General features: G+C 41.0%; 1 protein-coding gene across 5 annotated transcripts in view; it reads left to right on the top strand.

Annotated features, from left to right (window-relative positions):
- The window catches only part of HECW1 (HECT, C2 and WW domain containing E3 ubiquitin protein ligase 1), a 271,819-nt gene that overhangs the window by 227,748 nt on the left and 23,380 nt on the right, over positions 1 to 20,691 (top strand). For all 5 annotated transcript variants that reach the window (XM_076330766.1, XM_076330763.1, XM_076330764.1 and 2 more), the window contains 5 exons: positions 6 to 89; positions 1,163 to 1,272; positions 3,471 to 3,591; positions 4,999 to 5,112; positions 7,986 to 8,138. In XM_076330766.1, the coding sequence (XP_076186881.1) occupies positions 6 to 89; positions 1,163 to 1,272; positions 3,471 to 3,591; positions 4,999 to 5,112; positions 7,986 to 8,138 (582 nt within the window). The remainder of the gene's footprint in view (positions 1 to 5; positions 90 to 1,162; positions 1,273 to 3,470; positions 3,592 to 4,998; positions 5,113 to 7,985; positions 8,139 to 20,691) is intronic.

Genomic DNA, 20,691 nt, shown 5'->3' with positions numbered 1-20,691 from the left:
TTCAGGGAGAAGATCCATTATATTCGGACAGAGGGTACACATGGGCTTGAAAAGTTGTCCTGTGATGCAGATTTAGTAATTCTGCTGAGGTAATCAATTTGATCAAAAGGATAATGTCATTACTTATGGTACCAGAGAAGCTGGCTGGCTTTTCCTCAGCATAATTGAAAAGATTTTGTTAAATCTTCCAGGTCATTTGTAATTAGAATAGGATTCATTGTTACTGATAGTCACCCAAAATAATTCAGCCAGAGTATATCTGTCAACTTACTTCCTGGAAGGCAGCCTCCATCAGTGCAGTGAACTCCATCCCCAGCCAGCTCGATCAATATAGCTGTTACCATCAAGTAGCAGATAAAAAAGAATCAGGTCAAAATGTTTCCTTTTAATGGAAAAATTCTTGTTCCCCCCCCCTTTTTTTTTTTTAATTAAATTAAAAAAAAAAACCAACCTTGTCTTTCTCAGTACAAGTAAATAATGTAACTGCTCATTAAATTGCTAGTTTTACTGCAGCAGTGCTCCCCACACACGCGGGGCCATGTCACACTAGTGAAACCTCGATGTACAGTGCAGTGAGCATTTTTTGGGTAACGTAGATAAGGCTTTTAATTTTTACTGGGATTAGGGAGCTTGGTCTTTAGGTCCCTAGCTACTTTTGTTTAGCACAGATAAGGACTGACTTTATTGTCTTGGTCTTACATGGAAAATATTGCATTACCCAGGTGGTTTTGGTATGCTATATAGCACTGCCTAATGCAAGAAGTTTACAACTTACTCCCATCAACTTAATCCAAATGGTCAAAGGGCTGAGCTGTATGAAAACGTATGACCCAAGAAAAACAACCTGGGAGATAGATGTATCTTTGCTTCTCGCTTCTAAGGTGTTGAAGTTGTCCCTGTTTACTACATAGCCTCAGATCTTTACACTCTATTAGTAGATTGAGGCACTGTGTTAGCATGAAATGTCTAATAAAATTCATTTTGTTCTTCTTTGTTACTGGTGACCGTGCCTGATTTGGGAAACTTGTGGATTTTATGAATCCATGAGTTCAGAGCTGTACCCAATCTTAGGACTACAGCAGACTTGCACCATACTGCATATTTACATTCCTTCATGTGACGAATGTGAACCAAACCTCTCCCTATCGCTTTTTCCATGCAGCCTTTTTGAAGAGGATATTATGTCCTACATACCACTGCAGGCTGCCTTCCATCCTGGTTACAGTTTCTCTCCTCGCTGCTCACCCTGTTCATCACCCCAAAATTCTCCAGGTAAGGGGATGGGGAAAACAATACAAAATCTTGCATTTATGGTACTTCTCCTAATAAATACAAAGGGGCAGATTCAGAGCCAGCATCAGTTGTCAGCCTGCTAATTCTAGTGCCCACTCCGAATCTGACCCCAGCTGCTTTTTTGCTGGTTCGGTTGCCATTGCTGTTATGTATCTGTTGAAATGTTAACCGTAAATGAAGCACAGAGATCAGAAATTGCCCATATGGAAGAAGGTATTTTCCTGCTTTTTATATAGTTGGAAAGGATTAGAATAAGAGAATGGTGCACTCCAAACATAACTCACTGACATGGAAGCACATTCATGTTATGTGACAGGAGCAAAGAGCAGCTTCCAAGTCAAAGGTGTGTTGCAATACTTCCAGTACTCCTGTAAAGTTCAGTCTCTTCCACTTGGTGTTCCAAAGACTTCTCTTCTTCCTAAGAGTCATCTATTTTAAGACCTGAGGGGATCATCTTGATCATCTAGTCTGACCTCCTGCGTTGAGCCCATTAACTTAGGTTTGACGGGAAACATATTTTCCAGAAAGACATGCTGTCTGAGAAGGTTATTTCCAGCTGTGGTATGTCTCTGTAGTTATTGTTTATGCTATAGAAATTTGAGGAGCTAATGTCTCCCTTTTGCCAAGATACACAACCCCCACACAGTCTCACTTACATGGCTGTGTCCAGTGGCCATTTTGAGAGAATCGACAGAAATGCGATCTGAAGAAATCCATTTTTGGCTGAGCTTTTTAAACATTCATTTAAATTATCTGGTTTCAGACAGAGTTAATGGACAAGAGACATTCAAATCTCAGAGGTGGCTGTGGAAAATTGGAAGGTTTTTTGATGTGAAGAAGTTAAATGCTGAACCCTTGTCTATAGGAGGACAGTGTTTTGTCAGAATGTCCTGTTTTCATTAATGAGTTCTAACACCATTGTCAATAATCCCCTCCTCTACCATCAGCACAGGTCATAAACAAGTCTCCTGCAAGACAAAAATCTAAGTATTTGGTGACAGCGTGACTTAGGAGAATGTTAAAAGAACTGCACTGGTCTTTACCTGTTCTTGTGAAAACACAAGAAGGGCAAATACTCATTTCTGGCAACATACTGTCTGCTTGCTTATTTCTGCCACTGGTTACATAGCCCATGAGAACACACATTCTCTTATGTCCTGGGGGAAAAAAAGTCTAACAGAAGAAAATAAGTGTCACAAGGGATTCTCTTTGCACTGCATGTAAATATGCCTCTCTGTTTTACCAGCAGAGGCAATTAGTAATGTCCTTCCCTCCTGGCAACAACGATACTTTGTGCTCCCACTAAATATGATTTTTTTAAAATATGTTTTTTGCCTTCCCGTGGAGGATTTTCTGCCATATTTCTCATAAAAGGGCTTGTTTTTATTGTCTTCTGTAATGAGATAGGGAAATGGGATTTCATGGATCCATTCTTTGACCCTTTACAGCATGGTGCTTGTTTATACAAAAGGACTAATCAGCTACTTTGAGAATGCAGACTTCAAAACAAAGCAGGTCCCAAATTGCTAAAAATCCGCTGTATGTGTGAATCATAATAGGAAAATGTAGCATTTCTTGCTGACAGAAATCCTTCTTGATGCCACAAAGGGGTTTTGTGTTGATAGCTGGAAGTGTTTAATATACAGTCAGATTAACACAGAGAAACCCGATTCCCAGCTTGGCTAGGGTGCTAGGCTCCAGTGAGAAGCGTTGCTTTGAGCTCCAGAGGTTTAATCCTGCCAAGTAAGGAGATCTCCTATACGGTGCAGAGGAGAGAGATCTCTTAAAAATGCAAAGGGGAAAGAAAACTAAAATACCAATGACCGTGAGTGGGAGTTATGCATGTCAGTCTTTCTCATGCCTTTCTGATCCGTGAATTTCCGTTCAGATCAATCGCAGTTAAAGGCCGAGGCAACACAAAGGCACACACAAGGCGAGCTTAATGGTTCTTTTAGTGAAGAAGATATAGCCCCTGGAAGTTGTTGCAATCACTGAATTATAGGAACTTACAACTCCATTAATGCCAGGTAGAACAAAAATAATACTGAGTGCACTGTATACCTGTAAGAAGTTCCTAACGCATTCGTTAGCCAGTTCTGTCTGGAAACATCAGCTGCATGATTTGGAAAAAATTTAAAGCCCCTTACACTTTAGGATGCTGTTCATGTTCCCGCCAGGACTGCAGCGAGCAAGTGCAAGAGCACCTTCTCCATACAGGAGGGACTTCGAAGCCAAGCTGCGCAATTTCTATCGAAAACTTGAAGCCAAAGGGTATGGACAAGGTCCAGGTAAAATTAAGTGAGTATTATGACAAGTCACTCAAATAGTCTAACATGGTCTAGCTCTGTCTTTTATCATTACCCACGAATGAAGACACTGATAGGGAGTGGGAAACACACCAGAGGTTGCATTTTGTACATGAACCATCAGGGCGAGATAAGGTCCTAGTATATCCTGCAAAAGAGTGACCTTCAAGAGGCTTTTGTGTGGAAGTTTTATTTCTTACAGATTCATATTTTCTTATACTCCCATTCCCTACCAATTTAACAGGGATGTTGGTATTCCTACCTATAATTTGCTAGTAGGAAAATCATCTGTTCAGGCAAATGTCCACCAGAGATTATTAACAGCTACGCCATTGTAGTAATGGAGCGACTCCAAATCCTTTGGATCTACATATCGGTATAACTCGGGACCAGAGTATGACGCTACGGAAGTTAGCGTACATGCAGGTTTAACTTTCGGTAGTTCTTTGTTTTGGTAGCCCTCCTGGATTTGAACTACAGAGATTTCTGCCTTTCTTCGTGTATTTTGGGGATCTCTGTCACTTGGTTGTAGAGTTTGCTTTCCAGACATCTTGTTAGTTGGCTTTTGAGTCTGTACCTATTTGTGCTCGATCTAGTTATCCAACTTGGCCAAAGGACTATGTTTCTAAGGTATTTCTTGGGCATCTGGTTGAATTTATGCATCAGGTTGGCTTTCCACCAAATCACATCTGTTGTGGAAAAAAAAAGTATGAAGCCAAGCAGTTTATTCCAGGCAAACGTCATCATCAAAATTTTCTTACAGAGCTGGGGAGTCCTAGCTGTTGGTTATCCCTTTTGGTGTCCTGCTAAGTGGGTCCAAGGCAGACACGAAACACATTTTTGAAGGTCTGTCTTAAAATGTCCGTGAACATATGAACAAAAAGGATTTCTTGCACAGATGGTGTTTAAATGTACTATTCATTAAGTTGTTTTAGAGGCTGGCAGGGGAGTGAGAGGTGTGTGTATAAACAGAGGCTGATACTCCCTTTGCTTACCCGGCTACAGAAGCAGTAATTCCATGGACATTCACTGGATTAAATCCAGGAAGAGTTTGGGGCCAATCCCAGAAAGCTGTGACCTCATGTACACAGGAAACTCACAGCCCCCTCTACCATACAAATTTGTACATAGAGGGTGTTACAGAGAGTCTTAAGTAGAGCAACACTTTGAACCTAATCACAGGATTGTGAAGAAATTCACCTTTGAGGCATATAGAAAAGCCTAATGAAACAACTCACTCGAAACCCGTAATGGTCAAGTAGCACATCCACCCGTGGATGCAACTTTATTAACTTCTCTGAGAATGAATCTCTGTCTTTACCAGCTCTTGTTTACCTTCAGCCTCACAGGCTCACACGAAACTCAATCATTAGATCTCTGTTTCTGCCTCCCTTTGCAGGTTAATTATACGACGTGACCACTTGCTGGAAGGCACCTTCAACCAGGTAATGGCATATTCACGCAAGGAGCTCCAGCGGAACAAACTCTACGTCACGTTTGTTGGCGAGGAAGGGTAGGGAACCACTAAATGCTATCAGTTTTGAAGTAGCTGTTATGTTGCAAAACACTTAGAGTTGACTACGGCTGAGCCTCTCTTGTTATGTAATGTTTCTTTGGTTTTGTTTTACCTCTGAGTAAGTGATTCATCTTAATCAGCTCAAACATTTGTTAAAAATAACAATAGCAATAATGCTTCACTTTCCTGTAGCACCTTCCATCTAGATGTCTCAAAGTGACAATTTAAATGATTAAATCTAATGTCATCTTGTTGCCATAGGTATTTTGACTGGCTGGAAGGCAAAACTGAACTACAGGCCCATGTTTACACACTGAATCAGTCTCAGGGCTATAATTAGAGACCAGACCTTTATCCCTTTTGTTACTGTAACTCTTCAAAATGGATCTGGTTTTGCTTCAAAAATTTTTGCTTTGCATGCCATCTAATGATCATTTGTTATCCATATGTGGACTTCTTGTTTCTGGCTGAAGCGAGAAACATGAATGCTGTTCAGTCCTTACAGTTTAATTCACCCAGTTGGAAGCTGAAAGTAATAGAAGTCTCTTGAGAAGGCCTTTTCTCGGGAAACTTTCTGCCAGCCTTACAAATCCATGAGCCATTCTTGAATGATTAAAGCCAGCCCCTGACCTTTTGTTTCCAAATCTAAACAGAACCTTTCAAAGCCACCCTGGCTCACCTCAAAAGCTATGTTGTAATTGAGGCTTAATCCACATGCTTTTATAATGGAAAGACCATTGTGCATATTTCCAGTGTTCCATATAACAAAGGCTTGAAATCATATTTCAATAGCTTTGTGTATAAAGTTTCTTTTTAAAAAAAAAAAAAACAAAACCACATGGATAGGATTTCAGTTCCAAAGGTACCAGAACTGTAAGGCTCTGGGGCAGCTCTCGGCATGTCCAGCAACTGCTGACGCTATCAGCTCTGAGGTGGCGTGTCAAGTGAAGAGCTTCCGCTGAACTGAGCTTGTCTGGGACATGTTAGGTCCAATGGAAAACAGAAGTCACCAATCTCAAAGAGAGTCACTCAGTGACCTCAGTATCAGGGGTTTTCTTAACTCTTACTTTTTATACTCCGTGGATTCAGTATTATTTAACAGAGGTCGTCTTTCGCAGCTGGTTTTGCCTCTGGCTTGCAAGTAAAGCATAAACATGCAGCATACCTCAGTTTGCGTTTTTGGAATAGCGTTCTAGTATGCTAACACTGGCCAAAGTCATGTTGTTTTCCCCACATCTCTAATAACTTTTACTGTGTGTGGCACGGTATCCTCAGGAGAAATTACAAACCAATTTGATTTGCAAATTCATTCATTCTTCACCGATTCATTTACATCTGAAGATACGTTCCCCCAGGGTTTCTGCTGTTTAATGCTATTATAGGTTCTGCTGGAGCGACTCCAAGATACCGGTTCCCTACTGAAAAGAAGAGTTGATGCTGTATGGCCACGTGATGCTGTATGAGCACGGCTTCCCAAGTATTTCAGAGCTAAAATGACATTGAAAATGAACTATGAAGGCTTTATGATGAGTTAATGTGTTGCCCAGAAATGCAATACCTAGTCTCTCCTTGGAGGTTTTTGAATACAGACAGGTGTTGCTTGTAGTTCTTTACTCCAGCCATCATCAGGCTTAGCCCAGTATTTTAATGTCCATTGAACCAGATCTGTTACATGGCTAGCACTAGTGGTTCATGTGGGCTTATTACCATCCCCTTTTGCTGTTGTGGCTTTAGTCTCACCGCATAATCCTAGAGCTAAAGCCGCTCAAAGAGAAAAGTACTGCATCTCCAGATGTAAAACAGAGGAGGATGGGCCAGCCTGCCCTTTATCATCTTTCTAGTTGCACAAATCAATCATTCAACCCCTTGCGGTTATGTTTCCATAACTTCAAACATAATACAAAGCATTCTGATGCAGCTGTAGAGTTTTCCACTTACTTTACGTTTGTTAAGTAGGAGAAACAGTGCCCACCTCAGAAAATCTTTTGGCACACGTGATATATGGCTACAAATCATTTGTTCATATTGCTACATGTAGATTTATTTTAGCTTGAAAAATGTACCTACCATTATTAGAGGATGATCTGGTTTTAATAAATCCATCGCAGTTGGGTTTAATGCGTTCACGAAGCTTTTTTGTTGGGGTTTTTTTTTCAAGTTGAGATAATTGGAAACAGCTTGATTTAAAAGTTGGGTTTAAAAAAAAAAAGGAAAAAAGGTGACTACAGAGCAAAATCATGCAACAGCAAAGCACAGCTTAAGGTGTACCACATGTATTTGAAACTATCAGAAAAGTAGAAGAGCTTGGATGAACAACTGAGGAATCACCATTCTATCTTAAGAGATACAGTTCTGTTGGGACTTGGTCTTGTTCAGCATTGACCTTTAGGTTATACCTATAGCTAAGAAAGCATCCTTGGGGCTGGGTTGTATCTTTGGTTACATCTCAGTGTAGGAGAGTAAGAGCGATTTCTACTTCTGTCTGGGCTGTGAAGCCAGGTGTTCATAGGCAGTTCAAACCCACTCACTGAAAAGCTAGCCCTCTGCTAGCCAGCCAGCTAAGGCAAGGCTGAGCTTCGTACCTCCGATTTACTAAGCCTTTGGAACAAAGGAAAAGAAACTGCTTAAGGGATGTGTCCAAGTTATGATTCCTCCCGCATCAACCTGGATGCTGGTGACGTTTCAGCATTGTGACTTGTTTAGGGCTCAGAATCAAGTTTTGAGAGGGGAGATACACCATGTCAGAAACACTTGACTGCACAGGGGTAAGTGTTAGACAGCAGCCAGTGTAGGCAAAACCCAGGAAATTTACTCAAATCGGAATGAGCATCATTTTATCTTTTTTATCTTTTTTATCTTTTCCTTTCCAGGTTGGACTACAGTGGCCCCTCCCGAGAATTCTTCTTCCTTCTGTCTCAGGAGCTCTTCAATCCCTATTACGGGCTGTTTGAGTATTCAGCCAACGACACTTACACTGTACAGATCAGCCCCATGTCTGCCTTTGTTGAAAATCACCTGGAATGGTAAGGACATTTTATGCAGAATTGAACAATCCTTTTAGAGCAATACAGAAATGGAAATGCAAAACACAAAAGCTGCCAGTTTAGGCTAGACTACATACAAATATCATTGCTTCTGCTGGGAAGAAGTGGGAAGTAGGCTGGGAGAAGGAAGAGAGGGCGTAAGTGTAAATACAACAGCAGGCTCTGAAAAAGGAGTTGTGATGAGGTACTACTACTAAAATGTCCTGCTCACATTACTTGGGACTTCATGTTTGTGTCCTTCTGTGTGAATGTGAAAAGGACAGGGGGAAGAGCTCTGCTTAATCCAGGCCTCCTCTCCTTGGTCCCTCTCTAAGAAATAGCAAGTGTGGTCTTTCTGTACGTCAAGCAGCATTGTGCTTGGAAGCTACAGAGTGTTCTCCAAGAGGTGCATTGCTGCTCTGTACCTACTACAGGCCTTAAAAAAGGCCCAGCGAAAGCAGTTTCCCTTTTCTCCCCTGCCAGAGCGTCCCTGCTTGTGTGTGGCAAGGCCAGCAGAGCAAGCAGGTACTTCGCCTTACCAAGTATGCGTGCAAACAAATTGCTGATCTTGTTTCTTTATCAAAAATTCTGATTGCATATTGTGATCTCCTCATTTTTCTCTCTGCCTCCAGATCTGTCCATCTTCGGGACTTGTTTTCCCTTTGATAGTTTCAGATGTGGTTCAGTGAAGTATGGGCTGCCAGCCCTGGGTGTCGTTTGATCCCTTGTGGGATTTCATTGTGTCAAAGAAATACTGCCACATGGGTTTGTTCCTATGATGTTTTTCTTTGTCTAACCAATCTCACTGGCTCCTCTCAGAGATCCTTTTTTAAAACGGAAGGCAGTTCAGGCCCCTTTTAAATTGCAAATAGCACATGCCTTTCTATTCTTGTAAACAGGTCCTCCTTTGCTTTGGCTTACAGTGGGCAGGAGATCGAGAACAACTAAGTGGTTGTACCATCACCTCTATTAAGGTTGCAGTGGAAAAAAAGGGATTTTGCTGGGACCTGGCATGTGTCTCTGAATTTTTTTTTTTTTTTTTTTTTTTTTTTTTTGCATTATCACTTCCAGCAGTGGAGCATTATGCTAACAATGATCCTTGCGTCAGACTGTTTGTCTGCTGACATTAGCAGGAAGAAAGCAGCTTAGTTCTTACAGCTTGTCCATCTCCCACTGCAATCCTTAGACATTATGCAGTGGCTTCCTAGTTTTCAAGAAGAAATACAGTCTGTCCTTTGTTCGGCTGAACAGGCAGCATGGATAAAGTTTTGATTTAGGAGGCTGTATTTGTGAAGATGCATTTTGATTTCAGGGCACAGGACTACTTAGGTGCAAACCCAAGATCATTCTGCCCACACTGTGAGCAAACTGGACGCAGGCCTCTCTCTCCAGAAACGGTGTTGCCGTTTTATCTCAGAGGTATTTGAAATAGGCCCTGACTCCTCTCTGTTATAAATACTGTCGTTGCGAAGAGTTCAATGCAGTTTTCTGAAGTGATAAATTCTGCTGCAGAAAGTATATACTTTGTTTGATCCCCTCATTTTGTTGTTCTGTTCATTGAGAGATTTCTGCATGGAAGAGGCAGATTTTGAAAGGTACCCTGGGCATATGGAACAGCAGAAAGACACCTAATAGGATTTTCTGTAGCAGTTAGCATTTAACTCAGAAATCATTAGCAGTTAGACACTTAGGATAATATTTCTCCAACTACACATATCTATACAGGCTTCTTGTATAGAGAATGTTATTTGGGCTTTGGGTATTTTTGGTTTTCTTTTTCTGGGGAAGAGAAATGAAGTCCCTTGGCCTGCAGAAGGAAATAAATGCTATGAACCAAGAGGTTTGTACATAAAGTAGTGTAAAGAGGGCAAGACTGCAGAACCCAAGGGAAAGATAAGCAATCCAGTAAGTGCTTGGAAATACTTCTTGAACCTGTTATGGAAATAACTGGCTGAGACCAGCAGTTTATAATTAGCCCGATAGGTTTCATGATTGGCTTGTAGATATCTAGATATTCTAAATTTTTTTATGCTGTCTATGTTGACTGATCTCAGCTATTCATGTGTAACCCTAGAGTACTGTATTCAGAAGTCTGTGCGGCCAGCTAAGATAGGATTTGGACCAAGCTTTTTAAAACTCAGAGTACAATTCTCCCATAAAGACTTTATAGGCTAACTTCTCTGAGGGCAGTGTACTAACTTGCTTGTCATTATTTGTTCATGAGGAAATGGGGTTTTCTGAAGTTCTCAGTCTTTTCTCCAACTTTCTTCTCATCAAATTGCCAAAACTTCTGTTTCTCAGATTTACTTGTTGATGTGATTCCGGCAGAGCCTCCTCCCTCTAACATGCAAGAAAAAGATTATTTGCCTGTTCCCAAATCTGTTATGAGACATCAGGTAACATAGATGAATGAATCAGTTTTCAGAGTCCCAGGGTCACAGATAATAAATATTCATAGTCTTTTCAAAGCTTGAAGTTTGGTGTTGGTCATGAAAACCACACAACCACAATTGGTTTAGATTTGCAGATTTCTTGAACTGTATGCCTTTTGTTGCTGTGGGGCTTATCTTTTATGTGGAATCTACCCTTGACATGTTTTTCTGTATAGTAATTCTGCAAGACCTATCCAGACAGGGCTATATTGAGAAACAGGGCGAGCAAAAAAATTCCCTCAAAATTATTTTACATTTTCTCTTCCTTAAGCAAACAGCAGTGAGTTTGAGATAAATACAACAAAATGCAAAGATGTGAAGTTTTGTTCATATTGGCAGAATTGAGAAATACACTGCTTTTTCCCCTGGCCTAAAAGTTACAGTTCTGCCCCTGTTAATGGCTTATTTCATGCCTTGCTCTTTGTACAAACAGCATTCTGAGTCCAAAATGAGCACATCAAAGCACAGAGTAGTTGTATGTATGCCAAGTTTAAAAAGAGACATAATGACTGGAAAATATTTCTCATTTATGGAGAAACTGAGATTTAACACCTTTCCTGCAAGCTTCCATTGAATAAGACTTTTTCCTTCAGTTAACGTATGTGCATGCTGAACACACAAAATGTAAGATACCACACATTTTCAAAGTTAAAAAAATTATTTTAAATCCCCCTGTACCTGAAAGGACACAGTTACGTCTCTCTAGACCTAAGGAGTTTGATGGTACACATCTTTATCTGCACGCTACAGGAAGCTCATAGCCAGAAGAGCTGCTTTTAATCCATGCCAGTAATGAGCCATTCTGTCTGATCTAGGTAACGTGTCTAGCTCTTTGCCTGGATATTTGAAAACATCATCTAAAATACTGTTTACACCCCCACTTACGGTAGTTTGCCCTTCTCCAAATAAGTGAGCAAAATGTGGTGGCAACTGCTAGATATTATTTCAGTGAAAAGAATATGGTTTAGCCCAGAAATAATATTCTTGTCTTTGCTCTTGGTCAGGTGTTTTGGGCAACTGAAATAGGGAGAGTCACTGAAGAATCCTTCTGAAGTTTTGCTCAATATGGTGGGAGACAGAGTGGTGGGGAATATTAAATGGTTCTATCACAACCTCATGCAAAGTTAGAGGTGTAATATTCAGTACAGCTCCGTAATGCTGAGTTCTTACACACTAATAAATGGCTCCTAATAGCTTGCCACCTTAGCTTCTCACTTTCCTCCCTGCTAACAGTCCTTTGAAAGATTTTCAGCTGACTTTCAGTTCCCTGCAGCACTGACGCACTGGGATCCAGGATGCCCAATATTAGAGGGTATACAAAGATACTTTTTCACTGGGGTGAAAAAGGTGTCTGTCTCTGATTTGAATGACTGAGGTTTGATTGAATATTGTAGTTCTTTTCACCAAAAATAAGTAAATAACAAAAGGTTGGATGGGTAAATCAACCCTGAGGGAAAAAAAATCCTGACGCATAATAGATGAGAGGAGATGTGTTTCTAAATTCTGGGAACAAAATACCTAGTTCCAGAGTTTGCATAGTCTCGAATCTTCATGAGGGTCACTGGTTACTCTCCCTGTCGTCTTCATGGTGCATTTTCAAGAGGTCTAGAAAGTTGCTGGTGTCTTTTCACTGCATCTCATTCGCTCTGTATTGTAACAAAATGATTTGTCTAATCATGCTGTGATACATTGTGGTTTTCCTCAGGTCTTTATTTTGTCTATCATTTTCCATAGTATTTCCCTACTCGGCTCTAGCTAAGCAAAGTGGGAAACTGAATGTTTTTCTGTGGTGATTTCTGTATCATTTTCACCAAACCTGAAGACTATTATCTCTGTGCTGTTTCATTGTTCATGTGGCTACCAATTTCAGATGTTATGATTTGGCTGTCGTCGTAGTATCGCATAAGGAGTTCTACTTAGAATAAAGCAATTCTCAGTGTTTTCTCATGAACTTTCCCTCCCTGCTGTGAGTGCTTAATCTGACAGTGACAACAAAAGTACTGTGGTCTTTTCAGTTCACAAAACGCTGTGTTCGCAATCTGCTGTCAGGTGGAACTCCAGTCTCTCTTTTTCACGTCTTGAGTGGGTCAGAGTTTTCCTTCACAGCAGTCCTGCCCCCAGGAGTAATCCAGCAAGATAATGTAATGCACCCTTCTTCAAGAGACAGCACTGTACTCATGGCACCGTCATCTGCACCAGACTTTTTGTCCCCAGATCACTTGCCTGGTCTTTTATCTGACTCGCCTCAGCAATCCATTTTACATCATCTACTTTTGCATTTTTTGTTCATTGCATGTTTGTAAATGTAGGACCACAGCCAGAAATGTGAAAAGAAGCCCAGTCTCTGCATAGAAGACCAGATGGCCTAGACAGATAAAATCATTCACAGACATTCATTTGGAGATCTGAGGGATGCTAACTTGAAACATCTTCTTCTGTGTTTTCATAGCGAATTAATGACAGCATGTTTTTTTTTTTAACAATTAGGCGTTTACGGACCTTGCTGTGACATTTATGCAGCCGGGGAGCAGCACCCCAGTGTCACAGTTAGAGGTATTTACAGTTTGCTAATCATACTTAGCATTCTGTATCCATCTCAGAAAAGTCCTGTTGTGTTTTTTGTTTGGTTGGTTTTCTTTAAATGAAATTTAATACATTTATTTAGCAGAACCTTATTAGAAAGTTGAAGACTTGTGAGTAAAATGTGTTTGTGCAGAACCCTACTGAAGACCACAAAGATGATGATACAGTCAGACCCAGTGGCCCAGGTCCCCAGAAGCTGTAGATTGATTCCTGGCTGCAGTGTCCTAATGAACTCCGTTAACTTACTGTTCATTTAGAACTGCTTTGGGGCAAGAGTTTCTTCATTCAGTTCCCATAGTTAACCTTTCTTTCTGCCCTGCAGTACCCCTCGTATTCTAGTCCATGCTGCTGAACGGAGTCAGACAGAAAACTTGCATGTATTTCTACATCGTATTCTGCAGGCAGATGCAAGCCTGTTGCGCCCACTCTCCATGCAGACACGAACTTGCTTTCCCTGTGCTCCAAGCCAACTGACGTGGTTACTGCAACATTGAGCTGAGAAAATATATGCTGCCTCCCATCAGGGCTGATTACTTTAGGCTTGGCACTGCCTCGATTGCTTTTACGTGCTCTGGCAAGCCTGGCACATGGGTAGAGCAAGCTCCCTTTGCCCGCGCAGTGCTGTGTGGGTATACCCCCAGCCAAACTCTGACCTTCCCTTTTATTTATTTTGTGTAAACGAGAAACCACATAGTCATCACTGTCCATCTCAAGCATGCCAAAGAATGCAGGGTGTTGTTTTTCCCATTTTTTGTTTTAATGAACCCAAGAAGAACCAAGAATGTTGCAAGCTCAGCTGTCCTTTCTCCTTAGAGAGCTTGGTTGGTTTTCTTAACTCAACCTCCTTAGGAGTTGTGCCTTGTGCAATTACCCTGCCCATCCTCAGACAGTTTCGTAATCAGTCTGAGACCTATTTGACAGGAAGGTAAACATCTCAGAGATACTAATTTCCTAAAAGCTTTGCGAAACTTGTGGCTGGGTAAAGGATAGATATGCAGAAGAGTGCCGCCTCAGTGAGGGCAGGCTGGTGAGCTCAAGTTATCTGTTCTGTTTGGCCTCTCGACTGGCCAGTTAGCACGAGCAAGCTGACAGGTGCAGGCTGTGAACCAGCTATATCACCTTGCTCAGTAGCTTGAGGATGTGAGGGAGAGCCGTGAAAGCTGAGGGGAGGCAGAAGGGAGAAACTGGAGATACTCCAAAGTGTGGGAAGTGCTAGCAGAGATGTGTAGGAGGAACTGGAGCTATTGCGGTGTGGTAATGTAGGGCCATCAGAGACAGATCTATAGAAAACAAAGCTCCATTAATCCTGCTACATGGAGAATGACTTATTTCAATTGAAGTGTTTTTAAAGAAAGTGACAAATTGCCTCATGACCTAATGGGTTGTATTCAGATGCTGACCAGCTCATAGGATGGATTTAGGCACATTCCATGGCTCTTTATAGAAACAGTGGAGAAATGTCGTCACAGCATCTAAGCAGGAGGTCTGTAAACAGCCATTACTCCTCTCCACTGACTGAAAGTAGCTCTGGGGAATATGTGGCCTGAATTACTCATTTATCTCTTTAATTTTTTAACTGTTGTGGCAGGCAACCTACGTATGGCCCTATACCTGTTTTATTAAGGGAGTCAGAAACACTAAGTTTGGTTTGGGGCTCAAATGGGCCAGTTGTGTGGGTCTACATTTGGGGGAGGAATGAATTCAGAAGACCCAATTTTGCAGCCGTCTTGAAGGGGCCTGTTTATGCTAAACACTGAAAAATCATCCTCTTAAAAATCAGGTCAGATATAGCAACCCAGAGTGGGGCATCCAGCAACATCCAGTTGCTTTTGAAATTCGATGACTACCTCCTTGCCTCAGTTTCCATCTGAAGAGATTTCCTAGTATGTAATCAACTTGAAATCCATTTGATGTACACTAACGCTCCGAACTGCTTTGAAATTCTCAGATGAAAGGCACCGTAGAAAACCAAAGCATTTAATGTTACATTACACTATAAATTTTAATTACTAGCAATATCTTATTTTAAATAAATTATGTTTGCATGAGAAATTTTCAAGCCGTATTGTAAATCCTCTGTACAAGAATGATATTAAAATAAATAGGCAGCTGAAATAATTTTATAAGACCTTTTCACTGTGTGAAAAGGGTACGTTACTGTAATGCCTTCTTGCTGCTGTACTGTGATCTCCCTCAATGCCTTCTGTACTTAAGCAAACTTTGATTTTCCTATTAAGTTTGACATATGACTATATCACATAAAGCCTGCCTCAACAGCTGGTTAATTATTTATTAAGGGTCAGGAGGAATTGGCAGATTAAAGGCAAACCAAACTGAAGGAGAAAAAAACCATTCTCCCTAACTGAGCTTCTACAGCAACCATTTTTTTAAAAAAGGTTCTGCTTTATATTTACCTTATTCTTGACTTTCTGTCTCTTACTGGAGGATTTTTTCCAAGTTCTTTTGAGGATCTGAATGGCGATGTCACATGGGTTGAAAGAAGAGATGTCTCTCTCAGTCTCTCCTCCTTTCCCCTTCTCTGAATCTCATAGTGTCTAGCACTGCTTCCATAATTAGAGTTTGGTTTGAGGGAAAGGCGGGTGTTCTGTTTTGTTGTGTTTTTACAAAAGTCATCTTTATGTTTTTTTCCCTTGCTTAAGGCCATTTAGTCTTTTGCAACATTGCGGATTAAATTTGCCCGGAGATGGGAGACTTCACATGAAAATCTCTGTCGTGTCTCCACCTTGCCATGTGGTAGAGGAGAAAAGGGTAAAATCCACACTGTCTCTTAGCATGTGGGCCTGCAGGGAAGCATCAGGGTGGGCAGAGATTGTGTGTTTATTTGTAGGGGTGAAAAACTCCCAGGGAGTGATGAATGTCCTCGTATCTCTTGTTCCAGCCACACTGGAATGGCAAGGCTGAGCTGTCACTATGAAGTATTGCTCAGTCATCTTTGCCCCTCCTTATTTCTCACTACATTTTATTTGGTAAGGTAAAGAAAAGTCAATTAGAGCAGGTGCAGAAATTCCCAAGCTAACCTTTCTTTGACTAGTAAACCCAATTCATACATCAAAAGAAAGACTGCTTGCAGAGCAGAATTGTTTTCAGTAAATCACCCAAATTCATTTTGGGTATTTTGGAGTAGAAAAGGCATTTGTCTTTGTGTAGGTTTCTCCCTGGGATATTTTGAAAGTTAGAAGTTTCATTTGTCCGTTGAAAATTATTCTTCATTTCAGTATGTTACATTAAAATGCAGAAAAAGAGAAGATTAAAGATTTAAATTGATCTCTTTCGAATGTATTTAAAGGGAGAAGGGCAATGTCAAGTTTGTCAGTTTGCCCCAAACTTGGGACAGGAATATTTTTCAAAATCTCAGTAAAATTATGGAGGATGAGAAAAATCCTGACCTGTCCATCCTCTATGAAAAAAAATTTATTAATGACAAGAATACAGAACCATAAATTCAGTATCTTGTGTCTGATTAAAGGAAGCTTTTTACATTGTGACTCATGACTTGCATTCTGGAAAAGACAGACTAGAAACTGGAATTATTTAATTTTATTGGAAAGAGTTATAAAGGAAAAGTCAAAAATTTTCTTGAGTCATAAAGGAAAAGTCAAAAATTTTCTTGGACTTGAGAACAGCAACGCGAAGGTCCAGGTCCATTGCATTCTGCATGCTCCCAGGAGAGGATCGGAGCTGTCAGTTTGCAGTGGTATTAATAAAAGTTGGAGGTGTTCAATGATTTGCGAAACAAGACCTAAAATAGACTATAAAACAATTAATAGCACATCTGAATTTTAGCACACGGATTTCTGAGTTTACTCAATTGAGGAACCTCATCCCGAGAGGCAGGGATCGTTAGCTGAATTGCGGCACGGTGCAAACCCAAGCGTACGGCTTCTGGACGGGGGGTGGTAAGTCCACATGGCTCTGCACTGCAGACGACCTGTTTGCACATAGCTCAAGGATATCTGCATCATGCTTCATCACGTGGTGTAAACATTCCTGGGTGCTTACCAGTGAGTTTATGATGAGCAGTCTCTCTCGTGCTTAAATACCCCGGACAGGCTGGAAAGGATGTGCCTCCTTTGACTTGAGAGTAAGCCAGTTATTGTGGCTTCAGTGTTCGTAGTTAGCCATTGAAGGAAAATGTGCAGTCATTTGGCTTGTGCTTTTATGGCCCTCTTGTCTGGCAGATGACTCAATCTATGGATTTTCCCCTGTAGCTTGACTAGTTTGTTTCAACGCAGGGCAAATGTATGGAAAGCAAATATAAATCATGCAACGTATAAAACTTTACCAATTCATAGGTTTACAAAGTGCCCCACCACCACCAGCTTTTCCAAAAGGTTTGAGAAATCAAAATCTCTTGATAAAAACGCTCTTTTGCTGGCTTAAAAAAACAACCTATATGCATCAGACTGAGTTGATCCATGAGGAACTGGTCATAAACTAGAGCTGATTCACAAAATTACATATCGTTCTATAGAAGGTAAGAAAGTAAGAATGTCAGATAGACTAAACCACTAAAATGGAGCTGGGGCGCAGAGGACTATGGTTCCGTTGCTGTCTCTACCACCTGTTTTCTGAATAACATTAGGTAAGTCGTTTTACTTCTGGACTTAAGTTTTCTCATTTGTCAAATGAAATATTGGCACTGATCTCCTCTGTAAGCTGCTTTGAGATCTGCCAGTCAAAAATACAGTCTAGGATCTGGGAATCCCAAAATATAGAGGTTCGTAATCTTCTAGCCAGTAGTTCGTACCTCAGCCTGCCTCTCCTCTGTAGTTACTGGGCAGAACTGGAGGAGGCTTTGCCAACAGTCTTACAGGCCAGTGTGTTTTATCCATTGTCCAGCAAGAGAAGCTAAACCCTGCAAGCAGCCTGGTTTCTGATGAAGGTTAGTCATGTTTGTCCTGCTGTATTTTGCCAGGGGTTCTCCCAGAGGAGGGTGATTGTACATTATGGTCCGTGAGGCTGATAGCTCTGCAGGCAGAGACGGCCACTCCAGCACTTGGCCACGCTCCTCCTCTCCTCCTCCAAAACACTACATTCATGGAACTTCTTTGTTATTGGTAAAATGACACATAGCACAGATTTCTTGTTATAGAGAGACCATCTACTTTATTAATCTCCTTATGAGTTTAAAGACAGAACTGGAAATCAATTCTCCATTTCCTGTGCCTGGGAGTCTGGTGCTCAGACAACCCATGACACCGAGGCTGGCCGGCCTGCGATGCCTCCACGCAGTGGAAGTCCCAGAGCTGGATTTTCTCACTTCTGTATCTGCAGTAATAACCTCTGACACAGTTCAGCTGATGTGCAAGGAGCCAATGCAGCTACCTCGGCGTGGGCCTTATTAACTTGGATGCAGTGCTGTGCAAATGCAGCTGCAACTGTTTCTCTGTGTGAGCGTTTACACGGAGCCACTGTGTGCTTAAACTAAGCGTTCAGTCCTCCTGAAAGCAGCTGCTTGATAGATTGTGTTTAGAGAAACCTGAGGGGATGCTGTGAACTTCCCTTACCTACACTATCTTTGCCCCTCATTTTTCTGGATAAAGCAGAACAGCCTGCAGCTTTCCTGATAAAAGCATGCTTTTTTCTCTGTGGCACAATTAGTCTTTTAACCTTTCCTGACGGTTCTTTTGTGGTGGGTATAGCCAGGATATAAGGAAGATGAAAAGACATTTTGAGTGAAAATGCAACATAGCTAGGTTAGAGACAAGGAAAAGATTTGAAGGATTTGATTAGGTTAAATAAAGAAGCAATAAGGATTGCATTATCTCATTGTTTTTCAGTTACTGGTAAATTAAGCTTCAGGAATGGTTTGAGGTTTAGTTGCTAATTCAGAGTACATGAGCTCCAGAGATTTAGAAGGATATGGATAGTTCACGTTTCCATCATGTGTAAGCAATAGCTCTTTTTCATGTGGTTACTTTTTAGTACTGAGAAACAGAAATGTTGTGTTCCATTTGCAGATAGATCCAGAAAATAGAAGTAGGGCAAGCACTTATTGGAGTGTCAGTCTTGCACTGGCCTTTTGCAGCAGAAAATTTATCCACAATTTAGCAATAAACTGAGAGGTTGACTCACATAAACACATCCATCATATGAAACTCAGATGCCCAGCGAAAGTAAAAAACACCTAAAGGAAGGCCAGCAAGAGAAGGTGGCTCACTCCTGTAGATCTTCACCTGAGGAGAATTACCGGTTCAGGATTTGAAGCCTAATGGAAGTTTGTTTATACCAGGTTGCTTTTCTCTCTGAAAATCAGTTTTCATCCTTTTTTTTTTTCTTGTTTAATTTCAGTTCTTGGGTGATACCCATATATTTCACACATCTCTGAACACCCTCTTTGTATTTTATGACAATCTGCAAGCAGGCCTGCTGGACTGTTCCACTTTCCATACGCTTTACAATCGGGGCTACTTAAGAAAGGCCAGTGCTTTCTTAAATGACTGTTACAAATTTCCTTTAAAATATAATTAAATCTCATAAGTTTTACAGGTATAGTAAGCAGACAGTATTATCAGAGGGACTCGTGGAATATGCTCCTTCATCTTTCGATGCCTGAACGAAATGCCTTGGCTCTGAGTAGAATGTATCCTCTATTAAGTCCCAATAACATTTGCAGGGGCTGCAGGGGTAAATCCCTGTAGTCTATAACTATTTAACATCCGTAAGTTTCCAGGCTGGAAATCTGCACAAACAGTTGCTCTGTGTCAGCACTCCTAAATGTTTCCTTTCAGTTTTAATTCGGAAAATGGACTGAAAATGAAGCTTATCTGACAGAATTTTCTATGGTTTCATAGTAAGGAAGTATGGAGATTCCCCTTAAAAACTCAGTAACTGTCTGAAAACCTGGAATGAATTTTGACCATATATGAGATAAGATGCATTTCAGTATTTAGAACGTAACTCAAAGGACATTAAAAAGAAAACAACAACAAAACTTGGTCAGGTGGGTCATTACCATTCCTTCAGAAGTGTGTGGGGATCCAGAGTAAGTTCTCAGGTGGGATGCCAGTGTAGTTAGATATCAGAAGAGGTGGGATAAGTCCTCAGCGCAACATTGGAAGATGCCATGTATAGGTGACCCAACGTTGTATCTTTGTCTCTCTGAGAATTCTTCATATTAGAGATGGATATAAGAAAAGAAAACGAGCCAACAATAATCTTATTACTCCTTATATTGGAATTCTTCTCCAGGACTAATTTAGGAATTATTTTACCTTTTCTCTTTAATGTGCTGAGACTCTGTGGACTTTTGTCTCCTGGCCTTTGTAAGAGCCATTCCTCTCATATTAATGACACATGAGCTCATCAGATTCCTGAACCGAAGAGGCATCGTGCTGGAATGCCACAGCGTCCACCTCTGAGCCTGCAGATATGCAGAGCAAATTTGCCACAACACCAAATGACGCGGTGGCAAAGAGGCGGTCTGCAAAGTTTGCAGATGCGAGTTGGATAAACAGAATGGCGTTAGCTATCCCAGCCCGCATGGCTAACCCTTCTGACAATAGATCGCTTCACGT

Source organism: Aptenodytes patagonicus, chromosome 2, assembly GCF_965638725.1.
Source record: "Aptenodytes patagonicus chromosome 2, bAptPat1.pri.cur, whole genome shotgun sequence".
Taxonomy (NCBI): domain Eukaryota; kingdom Metazoa; phylum Chordata; class Aves; order Sphenisciformes; family Spheniscidae; genus Aptenodytes; species Aptenodytes patagonicus.
This window is presented reverse-complemented; position numbering and strand designations above follow the sequence as displayed.